The sequence below is a fragment of the Lycium ferocissimum genome, chromosome 6 (assembly GCF_029784015.1).
Source record: "Lycium ferocissimum isolate CSIRO_LF1 chromosome 6, AGI_CSIRO_Lferr_CH_V1, whole genome shotgun sequence".
In the NCBI taxonomy this organism is placed as follows: domain Eukaryota; kingdom Viridiplantae; phylum Streptophyta; class Magnoliopsida; order Solanales; family Solanaceae; genus Lycium; species Lycium ferocissimum.
In genome coordinates, this window is record NC_081347.1 from 3,059,744 (window position 1) to 3,078,419 (window position 18,676).

The window sequence follows — 18,676 nt, forward strand, 5'->3', positions numbered from 1 at the left end:
ACCAGAGTCAAGCCATGAACATGAAAAAAAAATTAAATAGAGAGCGCTTTCCCCTTAAATCGAACTTACACGGATTACTCAGTATGGCTTTTGAATGGACTTTTCCCAGCAAATGGGCTGTTGAGCCCATTCTTGTGTTGTAGGCTCCTTATGACCCAAGTAGGAAGTGAATATTGCATTTCCAATTTTCCAGTATTAAATTCTGTTTCAGCTTGAAAAAGGTCCAGAGTTTAATTTGCTATTTCATATCATCATTCTTAATCTTTTTTTATATTTTCATTTTAACCTTAAAAATATATCAAATTTCAAGCTCCTCACCTTAAGTATGTGTTACGATCAGGCAGATTTATTTTATCTTTTGTGAAAATTGAACTTTACAATATAAGATACAGAAAAGGGCCAAATATACCCCTATACTATGAGAAAGAGCCAAATATCTTCATTATATTTTGGGATCAAATATCACTACAGTTATCTTTAGGATCAAATATCCCATCAGTTAAAGTTATTCAATGAATGGACATCTAATCCTGCGTGGTTGCACATTTGATTTGATGAGATGGATGCGTACGCCATCTTAACATCCCTAACCCATTTCTACCCTCCCCTGTTGTTTGTCCACCACTAAAATTTATTTCTCCTCCACCACCATTGCCACCATTACCGCCACTACGAACACGCCCTCTGGGATTATTATTCCTTCCTCCAATTTTCTACTTCCCATCGTCACTACCCACAACCAAATTGGAAACAAAATTAAATTTCCATTTAATGTTACTAATATCACAATTTTAAAAGAAAAAAGCAACATTGCTCAAAAAATATCTAAACAAGATTTCTGAATCTAAGGCAAGATCAATCAATTTCTTTTTAGATAAGTGAAGGCAAGAACCAATTCCTTGAGCTGCAGACACAATTGGAACCTTTTGAGAGCAAGACATTTCCTTGGCCAAACACTTCCCTGTTGAAAATTTTTGTGAGTTCCCTTCTAACAGAATACAAACACACCCTTGTCCGACGTGACCATCCTTTTCGAAGCAGCAGCACTAACAATCCTCTCAAGCTGAATTCAACGGAGAGTAGATTATGCGGTAAGAACACTACAAAGGAAATCAAACACTTGCAAGGGGTCAATTTTCGTTATTCATGGATATAACTGTTGGATTCAGAACGGTGTTTTGTTTGAATAATATAGAGATGATCGTGGTGGCGATAATGGTGGAGGGGAAAAAATTAGCGGTGGAAGAATAAATGAGGGAAGGAAGTAAAATGCAAGAAAAGGTGTTGTTAAATGTCGCGTAGCAGTCGCACTCATTGAATGTGTGGCAGTCACGTAGGGTCGGATGTCCATCTTGAACAACTTTAACGGATGAGGGGTATATTTGAACCCTAAGTATAACGATAGGGGTATATTTGGCCCCAAAATATAACGATAGGGGTATATTTGACCCCAAAGTATAACGAAAGGTATATTTGACCCTTTTCTCATAGTACATGGGTATATTTGACCCATTTCCGTATAAGATATTAGCTCTACCATTTATGGTTTATTTAAAAAATTAATTCACCTGCTCTACTATTTAGCTACTAGCTGCGCTTTTTAATATTTTAATAAACCTTAGTTCACGATTTTAATAAGAATAGACATTCTTCTAGAATTTTGATTTAGTTAGATGAGGTAGAAGAGAAATGAGCCAAAATCTTAGAAGACAAATCCTATCCATATATTTCTGGGGTTGCTTGGTGATCTATGTTCACTTTTTTCTTTTCTTTTTCACTTTGAATTGCAGACAAAGGAAATTGAGTTAGACAATAGAATTATCATAGCTTATATTATTATAAATCATGTTTTTTTTCAACTAAAACTTTTCTTAAAATGAGGGCGGGCTTGTGAATATTAAGGAAAATAATTTTTCTTATGGGGTCAAATCACTACGTTCTAAAGAGAAGAACTGAAGTATCAATCTCGATCAACGAGATCAGGGATCTTATACGAAATTCCTTAAATAGAATAAATTTTTGAGAAAATATGCGACATCTAAGTCATACGTAAAATCTATTCATTTTTAAGAGAAAAAAAAAGGCTTGAATTGATGATAAAACATAATTCTGAATCGCGAACAATGATCTGATTGCAGATGAAGATAGAGAAAACATGGTTCAGTTTTCCACCTTAACAACAAATAAAAGGATTGAACAAATTCTATTGAGTTTTATACAAGAAAAGAAGTTTCATCACGTGTGAGCTTATTTATTTTTCGTTCGCCAAATACGTAAAAATTTATTGAGTCCTTTTTAAATAATGGGTGAGAGTGAGACTCGGATCTAAGACTTTTGACTACTTTAATATCATGTTGAAGTCTATGAATATCTCATTTAAAACCTTAAATATTTAAAAGGAACATGCATTTACTTACTTAATTATTTTCTATACAAATATATGTTTCTTTTCTATGAAGTAAACTTTCTAATTTATAGAATATTAATTTATGACCAAAAAAAGGAGAAGAAGAAGCTATTGTAGCATTTGAAGTTCTAGATGATGGAAAAAGAACTTATAGGACATCTAATTTGAATTATAGATAGAGTTATTTCTTAATCCTTTTATATTTGCTGTATTGGACTTTAAACTAATTTTCTCACTTTAATATTGGAATTTCAAAATTTATTCAACATATGCCTAGAAAAATCGTCTTTTCTCCTGGGCCGTAGGAAAAGAAGATGGTCAGTACCTTCTCAACTTGTTGAATGGTCAGACTAAAATAATAATTGTCGTTTCATGGAAAAATCATCGAACGCAGCCAATTGACTGTTTAATTAATTTGTACTATTCAATTGCAAAAAGTTTGGCAACACAACTACTTAATTAAACAGCTACTTAATTAAAGGTCTCGTGTTTGAATTTCGAAAATGAGAAAAATTCTGACGAAGGTTGTTTCATCCTTTAATAAATTTTGTGTGACGCAAATTCGAATTGCTCGGGTTCCATAGCAAGTAATAAACACCGAATATGAAGCCAATAAAATATCTAAATTCTATGAGTTTAGGTTTTATACATTAATATTGTAAAAAGTATTTATACTATAAGGGCACTGAAAATGTAAAACACTATATAACAAACATTTGTTAATAAGCAACCTGCTACAACATGTTAAATTAATCTGACAACGTAAAAAATAAAATAATTAAGTCATCAAAGCATATACTAATTTTATATCTTGATTAGATATCTTTAATTGCAAAAAAGTTTGGCAACACTAGTTAGTTATTTTCCAGAATCCAAAATGTACCTATAGCGTGGTAGTCAATTCGTCGAATTAATTTGTCCCTTCCCCACTCCTAAATCATTGAACCAAAAAGTTACAAAAAACAGCTCATATGTATGATAAAATAAGGAGCCGCTTGAAAATGACAATTTTTCTTTTTTAAAGAAAATTTCAAAATATTGTTTGATTGAGATAATAGACATTTGGACTAACTGTTAGCTTTTTAAGACAAGTTTTTCAGCGGAAAATCTTTAACTTTCAGTGAAATACACAGTATTCAAACACAACTTCATTTCTACTTCAATTTTTATTTTATTTTATAAAGAATTCCAATCAAATATATATATATATATCCAAACTCCTAGCAAGTATGAATTGGTACAAATAATAATTCAATTGACCATTCCATTATAGCACAAAAATTGGAACACAAAACACTTACTTAGACCCAAAGCCAAGAAGCAGAGTAGAATCAAATCAATTCCCTCAGTATTCAACCTTGAAAAAATAAAATAATCATAAGGTTTCTTGTAAATCCTTAGAAACCCACGTGACATTTCCACTTAGCCACCCCAACAACACATTTTTTAAGTTCTATTATGTTCTTCATTTTCCCATTCTTATTCAATCTTCAAAAACCCCAAAAAAAAAAAAAAAAAAAAAAAAAAAAACTCTGGTAAATCCTTTCAACCCCACATAACATTTCCACCTCAACACCCCAAAAATACAATCTTTAGCATGCCCATTTGAAAAAAAAAGGTTCAGATTCTTAGTAGTTCTTGATAATTTCCTAGTTCCATTCAATCTTGAAAAAACCAAAAAAAAAAAAAAACATATTCTTGTAAATTATTACAACCCCACTTGATAATTTCCACTCACAAACCTCTCAAAAACACAATCTTTTACATACCCATATTTATATTACAGATTTTTAATAGTTCTACTTACATTCTTGAATTTTTTCCACTTTCATTCAATCTTGAAAATCACATATTATTACAACCCCACTTGATAATTTCCACTTACAAACCTCAAAAACACAATCTTTAGTTAAAAATTACATATTTTTAGCAGTTCTTGATTTTGATTTTACACATTTTAAGCTTTAATTAATGTCAGTTGCTTGTGGATTTGAATGTGTAGTAGTGTTAGGATGTATGCGTTGGGTATGGAAACGTTGTACTTACATAGGTAATGATGACAGTGCCACGTGGCCTCCAGCAACCTACGATGAATTTGAACCTATTCCTCGTCTTTGTCAAACAATTCTAGCTGTTTATGAAGATGATCTTCATAACCCAAAATTTCCACCTGAAGGAGGTTATAAGCTTAATCCTGACTGGGCTGTGAAACGTGTTGCTTATGAAGAAACACTTGGTAAATGTTTCGCATTGCTGAATTAGTTTCTTTGAATGGTTGTTACATGCTCTCTCCGTTTCAATTTGTTTGTCTGGTTTTGACTTAGCACAGAGTTTAAGAAAGTAATGAATCTTGTGGCCATAAAAATGTACCAAAATGTTATTGTATCTTGTTGTCTTAACATGCCATGTGGAAAGTTGGACTTAAAGAGTTGATTCTTTTTTTTTTTTTTTAAACGGACTAAAAAGGAAAGTAAGTCGAACAAATTGAAACGGAAGGAGCATCTTTTTCCATAACTGTGCTCTATTGTTTTGATGAATGTGACGTTTGAATAGATTGTATTCGTTACATAATGCCAGATATCAACAATATGAAAAATAAACTTAATATTGAAAAATAAGGTATGGGTTAGAGATATTATTAAAAAAGATAAGGTAAAGTATAAAATTGGATTGTTAAATATAAGCAAAGGCAAAATGAGAAAAAAATAAGGTAACGGCGCGACCACATCAAAAATCGGTCTTTACATAAAATGGGGACGTTTTGTCGGTGGATTTAATGATATGATACAACAAAACTTAAGTAACAAGCATTGCATTTAAAGCAACAATACGGTACAATACAATAGGTAACAAGGAGCTAGGTTACAACAAGGGGATTCAATTGAATCTCCTAATGATACTGAGCAAATAGGGCAAAAATGTTAGAGAAAAAATTTACGATATTGAGCAAATAGCGCAAAAATGTTAAGAGAATTTTTTTGTATAGTGTCAAAAGGGGTTGAAAAATTAGTTGAGGTTGCAGGTTCAAATGATAGGTGGTGTGATATTTTAGTATTTTTGAATTCCCTTGTGTGAATTTCTTGCCCCGCCACCGTCAGTGTATGTGCTCATAAAAAATTCGATTGTTTCTTTATCATTTATTTCCAACAGTATTTTCATTTAGTATTATTTCATTTTCTCCGTCAGGTAATGCTCCACCTTATTTGATTTACCTTGATCATGACCACCATGAGATTGTTGTAGCCATTAGGGGTTTAAATTTGGTTAAAGAAAGTGATTATAAATGCTTGATGGATAATAAGCTTGGGCAACAGATGTTTGATGGTGGGTATGTGCATCATGGTTTGTTGAAGGCAGCAATTTGGATGTTGAACAAAGAATCCGAGACTTTAAAAAGGCTTTGGGTTGAGAATGGGAAGAGTTACAAGATGATCTTTGTTGGGCATTCTTTGGGTTCTGGAGTTGCATCTTTGTTGACTATAATTGTGGCGAATCACGGGGGTAAATTAGGGGGTATCCCGAGGAGTTTAATCAGTTGCTATGCTGTTGCTCCTGCTAGGTGTATGTCGCTCAACTTGGCTGTTAAGTATGCTGATGTTATACACTCAGTGGTTTTGCAGGTGAGTTGGTGTAGTTGTCCTTGATTTGGCTTTTCTAATTTGGTCTGATCATACTTTAGCAACATATTCCGAAAAATGTTACTACTTGATTAATATTTTGTACATTCGTAGCTTGTGACTGAAAAAGTTGGGTATGGTGTTTACTGTTTTGTCTGATTTAGACTAAATGACTGTTTTGTCAGTTGATTTCGCTAGTAATATCGGGCAGACGAATGTGGGAGGCTAGAGGAAAAGAACGAAATCTGATGCAGATAACTTCATACGTACTTAAATATAGAAGCGGATTGAATCTTTTCTGGATGTCTTTCCTTTATCAGGGTCTATTGTACGCAGCCTTACCCTGCATTTCTGCAAGAAGTTGTTTCCACGGCTTGAACCTGTGACCTCCTGGTCACATGACAGCAACTTTACCAGTTACGCCAGGGCTCCCCTTTTCAACTTGTGATGGGTGAATGATGAAAATGCCTCGGGACCTATTTTTAGTGCAGATAAATGTGGTCTCTTGTGTATAGTTGCTGTCTTTGTGTCAAGAATTTTTGGCATGTATATATAGTGCTTGAGAAGCACATATCAAGACTTTGGGATGCTTACATGTATTAGAACAAATCTAGGAAAAAGCTTCTTAATTATTTATGATACCTTGTTTTTACAGGATTTTATAGGGCAGGAGTTGTGTATGATAGCCATCAGAAAACTTTAGGAGACAGATGCACTACCTATGGCAGTTTTGGTTCTTCTATATTACGGCCAATTTAATGTAGATTAAAGTTTGCACAATAAGCTTATAACAGATATATCACAGGTACCGTGACTTGGGACATAGTCTGAACAAAGTCAGACTATTTGAGACTTCCAAATGGTCAGCTTTTTCTCGAATTAGCTTAGCGTTCTTCTCATCCCAAAAACTAGCTCATTTGAATTCACTCTCTGTAAATCTTATCTTGTCTGATCAGTTGTTTCTTTTCTTTTTTATAACTGTGGTGTCTGGACCAGCTTGCGCGCACCTCGACTAATTGAAGGGGAAGTCAAACTTTCAGGATATTGCAATAAAATAATTACCAAAACCAATGTTTGTGCTGTTTTTATCCGAAATATTTTTGGGAAGATTCCAAATTGGGATTTCTTTTCCTTCTATGATCTTTGAACTAAAATTGTACAGTTGTAGGCTGAAAGCCATGAACAGAATAAACTAGGTGCTGACTTGTTCCTTATTGCTAAATGGAACTTCACGGAACATTCATGTTCTCTGAATTTAACATATCTATTCTGGCTTCTTCTTCTTCAGGACGATTTCTTACCAAGAACACCCACCCCACTGGAAGATATATTCAGAACTGTCTTCTGGTTAGTTCAATTATCCTACATACTTTGGGTGCAGAGCAAAGCCCTTCAGTTTTTCCCTCCGTTTTTTTTTTTTTTTTTTTTCTTTTCTTTTCTTTTTTTTTTTTTCTATGGAGGAATTATTATAAGTATCTTTTAAACTGGACGTTAATGCTTTCAACAGTTTACCGTGCTTGTTATTTTTGGTGTGCTTGAGAGATACCTTCATACCTGAAGATAGGAAGCTTAGAGATCCAAGAAGATTATATGCACCTGGTCGAATGTATCACGTTGTTGAAAGAAAATTTTGCAGGTAAATCACGTTCAAATAGTGATACTACTACTCCACACTACTGTTAAGAGTTTTGGAAATTAGTGATGATTCTGTAGCAGGCCTCTATGCTAAGTCTCTCGGAATCAATACATATTCCTTGTGCCAATACTAATCATCACATATTCGTTTAATAATTCCTCTGTTTTGTATCTTGACGTTCATTCCTTTTCTGTTTTCTCGAGTCTGTGTTATGTTTAGAGCCTGCTTGATGTTGGTACCTGATTCTGTGCTATTACCAACTCGCCTGCGTTGTCCTAAAAGAGAAATATCTGGCGTAACTTCTAATATTGCAAATAAATCTTTTCCTAGCTCTCATCTTTTCCTATGCAAGGATTTGTGAAACACCAAGCCTGACAGATGCAACAATCCCTTTCCTGTATTTCCCCCCATTTTGAAGATGAAAGATAGCCCCTAGTTCCAGAAGGCTCCCATTCCGGCAGGCTTGGTAGAATAGACAGCCTTATCTTTTTCTTTTGGGGTCTCATGTAGAAGCGCCCGCGTGAGGTGCTTCTCTGTTATTCCAAGGCATAAAATCATAGAATTGCGCATCAAAGGTTCAAACAGGTGACCCCACTTTTGGCAGCACGCCAACCTGATATCTTGGATTAAGAAGCATTTATGTACCACAGCAAAATAAAAAAGACATTTCTGAACTATTCGAGGTGGTACTGAAATTTTTTTCAATATCTGAAATTTGTTAATTTCCAGTGCTATTTCCAAGCAAATAGAATAATGCAGGCTGTATCCATTTTAAAGGGAAAAAAAACAATGCAGGCTATTTAGCCTTGCATCAATATTTGTTGCCGCTTTGACCTAATGAAACTCTAGGGGGAAAGGAGAATGACACTTATGGACACCAAGAACATATATGCATGCAGTCACAGGAGCACGTAAAAAAGTAATTAATGTGCATGTCCAACTTTGCTCAATTCAAATCTTTTCTCTGGACAAAGAGGCATGGCAATTGTACTTGTATACCTTTACAAAGTCAACAAGTAGAGAAGTTATGTAAGTCAAATCATTCATTCTAGCTAACTGATATACTCACTGTAAACATCCAAAAGTCTGAACTCAAATTTCTGGCCAGACAAAGAGATGTTCTTGTATTCTACTGCTGCTTACCGTGAATGCCATTTTTATTGGTGAATAATGTGGTGTTTTTAAGCGTGTCGTACATGGAGGGTAGTGATTGGAAGCATAACAGTTCTGTTAACAGACTGGGGTACTTTACCATACCTGATTGTTTTAGTTTCAAAAGTTTAGCTTAAACCTTTTAATCTGAGCCTGTTGATTGTGTTCCTCTGTTCTTCTCCTTCACCTACAGTACAAGTTTGCCTAGACTGGGACCGTTGCCTGTTCTCTATCCCATTCTGCCATCGGAGCGCAATACTTACTGAACTTTACTGGTCACTAAATTCTCAGTTTCCATATTCTGATACAACAAAACAAACTATTTGGTATTATGCATGCTTCGGGTTCTGAGTTATTTGAACAGATTGTTTGCTGCTATATGAAGTGCATTCATATGAAATCTTAGAGTACACAGCATTGAGGGCTTTTACCTATTATATTCGAAGCGAAATGGAAAAAGATGTTTTATTCCTTTGGATCTTTGGAAGCTGAGCTCTTGCGTAGAATTTTAAAAATGGTCTGAATTTGATTTACCCTTGCATTAAGATCATTTGACTGATCTTGAAAACATATATGCTTCAATACTTTCTCTTAATTACATTTCCTGCTCGACAGATGTGGGAGATTCCCTCCAGATGTTAGAACTGCTATCCCAGTTGATGGAAGATTTGAACATATTGTGCTGTCCTGCAATGCAACATCGGATCATGGAATTATATGGATACAAAGAGAATCAGAAAAGGCATTAGCAGTAAGTGGCTTCAGCTTATTTTGTCATTTGAAAAGAGAGCCTCCCCCTTCAGATTTCAATTTTCTTATCCCTAACATGAGATATTTTTGCAAGTAAACAATGATTAAATTTTAAGGAAGGAAGGCGCTTGTGAACACAGATGATTAATTAGATTAGATGACGATAAACATTGCAGAACTAATCATCTTGGAAATCTTTTAACAAACATTAGTAGATCAACCTTGTGTTCTTTCGAGTGAGGTTAAGCTGAGAGAGAAGAAGCTGGGAGTATATGAAGCTTTCAGACATAGATTATCTTTCAAGGTTATCCCACAAAAGGAACCAACATTTTCTAGAAATGATAATTACATTGAAATAAGCCTGCATGCACATGGTGAAAGGGAGTGAGTAGTAGCCAGGGCATTGGCGGAGCTAGGGATAATCTAAACCCCTTCCGCCGAAAAATTACACTGTAAATACAGGTCAAAATTAATTTTTTATGTGTGTGTTTCTATATATATATATTGAATCCCCTTGGTGTCTTCATGTGTTTATTTCGTTATATTTTGAATCCTCTTACTGAAATCCTGGCTTCGCCACTGGGCCGGGATAGCTTATCATCCTTGTTAGAAGGCATAGCTTTTTGTGGGCATTAGCATTTTTCCGATGGCCAATCAAGAAAGGCCTGTTTTTCTCCAAAGTCACAAAGTATTTTGAACTCTGTGGCTGCTATCTGGTATAGGGTGCATTAGTTCATCTGCATTCTTTTCTTTTTCTTTTTGATAACCGAGAAATTCCCAAGGGCTGACTGATGCACAGTTTCAAACTTGGTGGATAATGGCCCTGCCCCTGTATTGATATGTCTATGCTCTTTCAAGTCTGAAATCTAGAGAAACACCCTACTAAAAATGTCCATCAGCTTAGTTTTCTTGAATATGCTTTAATTCTTAAGGGGTTGATTGGTTGTTGGTTAGAGTTATGCAGGTATATTAGTAACGCAGGGTTTGTTATTCATGTATTAGTTATTCCGTTTTCTACCCGCATAAAATGATACATATATTGACTTATACATGTTTATCACACTTGGGGTGCTGAATTTTATATAAGCAACTAAAAAGTTACCAAACATGGTATTAAATATGCTAATTTTAATACATGAATAATTACCTTCCTACCCAACAACCAAACGACCCTTAGGTGCTTGAAGTAGCAGAATTGTGTGCTAAAGTCTACTATGTTTCTGCATGCGGGAAAGCCTATGTCGACTTGTCGTTTACTTGAAAATTTTTGTTGAAGGAATTTTTATTTTTCCTGAGTAAACGCTTCCGTGCAGAGACTCAAGGAGGCTAGTTCTGAGGCACCGACGACCCCACCGCCAGTACAGAAAATTGAAAGGCAGCACACACTAGAAAAAGAACATAAAAAGGCACTAGAAAGAGCTGTTACTTTAAAAATTCCACATGCGGTGCCAAAAGATGCAGAGGAGGAACCCTTAGTGCATAAAGAGGAAGAATCAGCACGAGGAGTAACAGAGGCGGCTTCTCCCATAAAAGGCGAAGAAGATGCATCCACAAGTACAGGCCATTCTGCTGATGTAAGAACTAACTGGAATGAAGTAGTTGAAAAACTTTTCACGAGAGATGAAACAGGGAAGTTAACACTGAACAAAGAAGCAAGTGGTGAATAACGACTCTCTCTGAACGCTTTCTCTGTTATTTTTTTCTTCAAATTTTTGTGGTACTTGAAGCAAAGTATTAGCATTCATGTTTCCACTATTCTTTGTATCCATTGGTCATGTACATTTTTCTTTTGTAAAGCAATATCTTAAAATAGAATGTACAATTCTAAAGCCCCAGATACAGGGGAATAGAAACAGACTTAGAAAGAAACGATGATTGGTTGTAATTGCATTTTTGTTTTGTATGAAATGCTTTTGTATAGTTTGCTCGTGTGATTACGTGTGTGAATTTATTCTCTCAATTTGTTTAGTATGTTTGCTGCTATCATGTGTTCCATCACGGGAACGTTTGCGAATTTGATCAATTACTCTTCGTGATTTATCAACAAATACTTCTATATTTATCTTATTTAGCATAAGGTTGCATTAAGGTTATATGTCCAACGTTAGAAACAAGCTGTCAGTCTGATACTAGAGCTAGAATTAATTCCTAAAAATTAAAGAGATTATTGCATCTTTGGTCGCTCGGATATTGCTATATTCTGATTTTAGTACTTTTGATACTAGACAAAACACATTGAATTTCCAATTAATTAACATATTTTTTTAGTTCCTTTACGTAGGAAATATGTTGTATTTGGACAGTTTAGAACTATATTACTGATAAACATGGAGTAACAATACAAGTCTGACATAACCTATGTATAGTTAAGTAATGGAACAATTGGTAATCATGGCAAATTAGTGAACATTCACAAATAAATTCATCAAAAGTGCATGTCTCAATCAACTGAAGGTTAAATATACTTAATCAAATATAACAAGATAAAACAAGAATTCATATACTCAGTAGATAATGAGTCCGCCTTCAGTCGCTTCTCAACTGTCAAGCTTGGTTCAGAGTCCGGAGCCAAAAGGATATAAAAATACACGGTATAAACCAAAAGGGGGCGGTCAAAAATTTACATACCAAAAGGGGTATAACGTGGATCAGCCCACGTTATACCCCAATTTTTTTTTTTAATTCGTCAGACAATGTTGAAGCCGCAAAAAAAAAAAAAAAAATTAATAAAACGTGGAGGGATCCACGTTTTGCAAACATAATTTGTAAAACGTGGAGGGATCCACGTTTTACAAACATAATTTTGCCAAAATCGGATCCCTCCCCGACTCTCATTCAGTGTTGCCCTAAAATATTATCATCTTCTCTTCCGCCTCTTCCTCCATCTTCAATGAGAATTTGATCTCCTTCTTCTTTTCCTTCTCCTCCATTTATTTTCTTTTAAAACCTTGCGGTTACGATCTAATTTTTTTGAGCAACTTGTTCATCCTTATCTTTTGTTACTATCTAAATTAAGGTATTTTTTCTAGCTCATATAATTGTATATTTGTAGTAAATGTAGAATATTTGTTTGTCTTATATATCTTAATTGTTATTTTTTATTTGTGTTATTTTAATACGTATAAGACATATGTTTGTCTTATTTGTGTTATTTTAATTTGAACTTAAGATATGATTAGTAGAAGCATTATTATATAAAAGGTCTGATTTGTTTAGTAGCACTTTTGAAGAAATTTGTTGTTATGTTCCGTTATTTTTGTGGATTGGTATATAAAATTTGGCCGATTTGGTGACACTCTTATTTGATAATACATGTGTTTCCTTTTCAATGGTCGAATACTTGTTTTCTCCAATTAAAAATTAGTGCGCTTAGATATTTACATAAGAGCTTTAGGAAGATCTACTCCTAAGATTAACATTATCAACGGTCCAACATTATTTTGTGGATTGTTATACCTTTAATGTGATATTTATATAGTCGAAAAGTGAAATTTAATTGATGCCCAAGCCCAAAATAAAGATACTTAAAATGTCATGATAATGTTTATTATATGGGACCTAAGTCTAAGTGGGTGGATAGTTATTTTGTCTATACCTTATAAGCATTAATGTGGACCACTATCGTTGATTTCTAAATAAGGCGAATGGAAGTCGACTTTATCTAGCCAAGTGCATATTTATCTAAAATTGGAATAATAATTTTTTTTAATAGTAAATTACTCCAAATAGCTTGCTCCGGACTTTAATTTTTTTTTTTTTTTATCTAAGGTATGGAGCTTCCACGGGTAGGCGTACATCCGGTGCATGTATGATGTGTTAAGACTGCAGGAGAAGCATCGATCAAGTGTCGCGGTGGGATGGTGCTCGAGAGACCGACCGGATGCCTATTTCCCACGCCGCGCGGATACCGAATTTTGGAAGCACGTGAAGCGTCATCCTTTTGCATCCTCGCATCCTTGACTACTTTGGCCTTTTGTGGATTTCAGGAGTAGTAAGAGGTAGGATGTGTATCATATGACGCGCTCATCACCGCACTTATGTAGAGGCGTCTCGAGACGCACACATTTCATCTCGCGTACGGGTGAGGCGACCATCACATTACAAGATATTGAGATCATGTTTGGCATGGTTATTGATGTAATCCCTTGAATGATGTTAATGCTCGAAATATAGATATTGTCGGGCGGCAACAACTAATCTACGAGCTTATTGGTTGGCAATCTTGGCCGGATTGTTTTAATGGTGTTAGTAGGTTAGAACTAAATAAATTAATTGAATATGTTAGAGGCTTAGATGACATTCTGCATCGAACCCGTAAAATTGTGCAACAAATGGTTAGGTTGTACTTGCTATGGCTTTGTGGCGGCACGATATTTCCGCATAAGTCCCATGACTTACTTAATTTATACTATTTGGACATGCGCGACCTTAGAGCAACGAGTTTGGAGCGGCCGCATTGTCATATTTGTATATTTGTTTATGCCGCGCTTCGTTGAAGAAAGCCAAGGATGTGTGTGGATTCATTTCCTTATTTGCGTACGTGACCTTAATTTTATTTGGTTGTCCTATTTGGTAGTTATAGGTTTTTATGTATTTATTTTAAATTTTTAATATAGGTTTGGGCTTGAGAGCGAATTATACCGACGCAGCCACCACCAGTGGCCCTTCACCACACACGCCTCTTGCACGAAAGTGGACTCATCGTAAAGCTCGCGAAAATGAGGCACGTGTTGTGCTAACCATATGTAGGATTTATTGGACAACCTACCATGGTCGGGTATTTTATCATAATTATGGTTGTTAATGGCGTTTTGATATAATTGTTACGCTTACGTGTAATTTATTTATTTTATTATCATGTAATTTTATGTTCTTTCTATCGTAGTTGTGTGGTGCCTATTCGGAAGCCATCATTAATTCGGACTCCCCGAGTGCCGTCGGCGTGGTCAAGATATTTGATGGCGGCAGTTCCCCTTATTTGTGGGATCTATCGAGAGTGGCACATGCCGACCGCGTTCTCGAGGTACGTTCGGTAGGAAGCAACATATTCCCCGGACCATGTGCCGAGATTGATCCTTCCCATTACAAACGTGACAAACGGTATGCTATAACGGAGGTTCAACAAAAAATTTTGCACACACGGAGGTTTTGTGGGAAATCGGACAAACGGTAATTCTGGCCGAGTATGAAACTGAAGACCCAGAGTCATTATCAGATTATTTTTATTGGTATCGACGTCACTCGCCAACTTTTATAGGAAACTCGCGCATAATGTGCCTAGAGGATACCTACATTAGTACGAGTAATCGGTACGTACATTACATTCCATTAGATGCTTGATGTCTTTATATTAACCACGATCAAATCTTGTTATTTAATTATTATTTTTTTAGGCTTTAGGACATCAAGAATCGATGGCTTTTATCCAAGATCCAACCAAGTCTAATGACGCGAAGGAAATTAAGCCGCATTAGTACGGGGTCTTGGCCGCCGCCTTCGGGGACGAGGTTGAGTTTCGCTACTATACACCACCCCGAGTACGTTGAGTCGCCATCGAGCAAGTGCCTCGTCATGAACGTCCTAATGTACCAAGACTGCCGCTAGCCGCGTGGTGAGGGGACGCCAATCGTGCACGTACGTGGTCGAGGTCCCGGATCACCATTGGTTGACGAAAGTTCGTTTTTGATCAAGATATGCCCGGCTCAACGATGCCACGAATTACCGATGACGCATATTACCCAATAATGGATTTTGGTATGTCCAAAATTTCATCGACGTCGCTTCCGAGGTCCAATCACGTAATCGAATGAGGGCCTTTTCAAGCATTCGCATCGTTCGAGCCTATTAGCTTAGCTTGATTGCGGCCCAGCCGTTTGGTGTTGCAAATTTTATGGGATGAATATTCTTTTATTTGTTGGCCCATTTTTACGGGGTTGATAATTTTCCTTGTATTATGCAATTAGGTATGTTACTAATTAAGGAAATCGAAATGAGACAATATTTCGAAAGAAAAGAAAGAGTTCATTTGTGATCGTCCAATTGAGGGTTATTTGATATGTTGGGATGTGAGTGGATGATCCGTTTAGAGAAATTTCAAGTGGCATGCGTGGAAGGTGCAAAGCGGATCTCCACCAGTTGTCACTGATGATTTGCGATTGATCATTTAATTCTGAATTTGCATACTACGTTGATACCATATATTATGGTCGATCCATACATCAAGGGCAAGAAAAAAATAAAAGGATTGCATTTCTTCTAGCTATAGAAAAAACTCTAAGAAAGCCATTGAAATGGTATTTGGTGATTTTGAAACCTCTTTCAAGACATTGCCATGGACATGGTCGCTTTAATATATTTCTTGTTGAGCGGAGCACGAATTACCAAGGTGAACACATCTTCAAGTTTCTTTTCCGGGCTTATAAACCAAGCATCGATGGATTGCAATTTAATGTACCTATCCGTACGGGTATGATTTGGAATTGACGCGAACAATAATATTTTTCCACTCGCATATCTATATCCTCCTGATTTTGGTCCATGGAGAATAAGTGTTCATTAGGAATTGGACTTATTTCCGAATAAGGTCAGCAATGTGTCCAAACATTGATTGGTTACAACCACCATCCTCACACCATAATTTTACCTCTGGGCATTTAGCAACTCAATAAAAAGTGGTTTTTATGGTTGGCTGCGCAGCATCAAACTTGAAATATAAACGAGGATGGAACAAATCAAAACAATGTCACCTCCAACAGATTTAAAATCTCTTCGGAGGAGAAATGGGTAAGGACAACGGTTAGCTATGACAACGAATGTCTCCTAGTCAGCAACTTTAAAAAAATGGTCCGTTATACGTTTAAAAATCTTGTTGATCGGTTTGTTTATATAAGACTCTTTTGTCACATTTAGTGCGGATAAAAAGTTTTGAGAAAAGAGAATACTGGAAGGTCCCTAAAGATATCGACACGCAAAACAATATTATGAACCAGGTTCTAACATTTGCACACGGGCGTGGCAAGGGTGGAAATATCCATAAAGTTCGCCGCGGGGAAAAGTGTTGGGGGAAACCTACTATATGCCATGTTCACATGTGAGATAGAATTGTGTGTATTTACAAGCAAACACAAAGGAAATTTTTCACCCTGCGCATTCATCCATCAAACACCGAATACGAGCGAACTTCGGTGAAACACAAATTCAGAAGGAGGAATACGATATTCGGCCGTACCTTTTACACAACAAGTATCCCCATCAGTTATTCGCTTTGTTGGTGTTTATGTTGTTTTTTAACATGATTGTTGTTTCCTTATGTAATCTTCCAAGAATATATAACATTCCGTTTAATAGTTATCATGTAATTTAACATTTATTACTTAGTTAATTGACGTTTATTTAACTTATATTTTATTTTTTATTTTTGTTCGCATATATAACACATATTTAATTATTACATGTGTAAAATATTTATTTAAGTTATTCACTAAAATTAACTATAGGCTTTAAAAATTAAAAAAATCAATAATTTTTTTTTATTAAAAACATAATCGAATATGATAGAGGCAACGTACAAATTCAACCGTGCGGGAAAATTTTAGTAAAACGTGGAGGGATCCACGAATGTTGTAAAACGTGATCCCTCCACGTTTTTACAAATTATGTTTGCAAAACGTGATCCCTCCACGTTTTATTAAAAAATTTTTTTTTTTTTTTTGCGGCTTCAACATTGTCTCGACTTAATTTGGGATTGGGGTCGATCCACGTTATACCCTTTGGTATGTAAATTTTGCCGCCCTTTAGTTTATACCGTGTATTTTTATACCCTTTTGGCTCCGGACTCGCTTGGTTCACCAATGAAAATTTTTAATTCAGTGAGCAGAATTAACTTTCCAGTTGACAAAGGTAGCAATAGTTTTTCCTTAATTTTCTTAGATGCTAGAATAAATTCAGAAGAAAAACTTTTCTTTCAGATGGAAAATCCATCAGAGGTAGTACATTTTGCTGATAATATTAACTCCAACTCCAAAACAAAAGATTTAACACAAAACAAACAAAACATAAAAGTACCCAACAAGTAATTGTTGAAGGGTCTAAATTACGAATCTCTTTATGATAAATAGATTCATTTTGCAAGTTTGTTATCAGGTGTAATTCTTATAAATAATCGAACTACTTAGTTAACTTTTAAATTATATTAGAGAACATTAAGACTGTAAAGTACTCCCTTCGGTTTAATATAAGTGTCCCACTTAGTCTTCAGGCACACCCTTAAGAAAATACTAGTAACTCATAGAAAAAGTAGGTATTTTGGCTAAACAATCCTTAATTAAATACTACTTAATTAATATAATTTCTTGATTATATAGAAACTCACTTATCTAAATTAGGGTAATTTTTTGAAGAAAATAATTAATTCTTTCTTGATTATATAAGTGATTTTTTTTTAACCAAAATAAAAAGATTAAGTGAACATTATTATGAACCGAAGGGAGTATTCAACTATATGACCAATTAAAAACCCCTGCCTCATCCAGAGCATTCACAAATCACGATGACTAATTGATTACTTGATTCATTTGTGATTGTTCATTGAGTTACGTCTTTTTCACTCCAAACTAATTAAGTCGAAATTAAAATTTAGAACTTCAAGAGTGATTGTTATAAATCAAGAACTATCTATCCAAGTTGTAGTTGCGCAATTTGCACGTTACGAAAATAAGGGCATTGGTATCTTCAACTCTCAATTGGCGTTTAGAGTAAATATACTTGTTTTTACCAAGTGGTTACATTATATTGATGCAATTTAATGTAATTAGGTGATTTAATGGAGTGAATATATATCCTCCCTCTATTTTGATCCAAAATAAGTGTTCATTTACATAATCAAGAAGGTATTTAATTGTTTTTTTTCCCTCCAATTTTACCTCTATTTAGATAAGTGGTTTTTATGTAATCAAGAAACTTTATTAAATAAGTACTATTTAATCAAGGGTAAGTTAGCCAAAATATCTTTAAAAAAAAAAAAAAATCATCTAAGAGTTAGTATTTTTTTTAGGGGAATCAAAGGCCAAAAGGACACTTATTATGAACCGGAGGGAGTATTAGTTAACCATGATT

The 18,676-nt window shown here is 35.1% G+C and overlaps 1 protein-coding gene across 1 annotated transcript; it reads left to right on the plus strand.

Moving 5' to 3' along the window:
- Positions 1 to 4,097: 4,097 nt before the first annotated feature.
- Positions 4,098 to 11,494, plus strand: LOC132058928 (uncharacterized). The gene is made up of 6 exons (XM_059451357.1): positions 4,098 to 4,643; positions 5,594 to 6,027; positions 7,313 to 7,371; positions 7,532 to 7,660; positions 9,428 to 9,563; positions 10,876 to 11,494. Exons 1-6 carry the CDS (start codon positions 4,379 to 4,381, stop codon positions 11,227 to 11,229), a joined length of 1,377 nt encoding a protein of 458 aa, XP_059307340.1. The 5' UTR covers positions 4,098 to 4,378; the 3' UTR covers positions 11,230 to 11,494.
- The last annotated feature ends 7,182 nt before the right edge of the window (positions 11,495 to 18,676 follow it).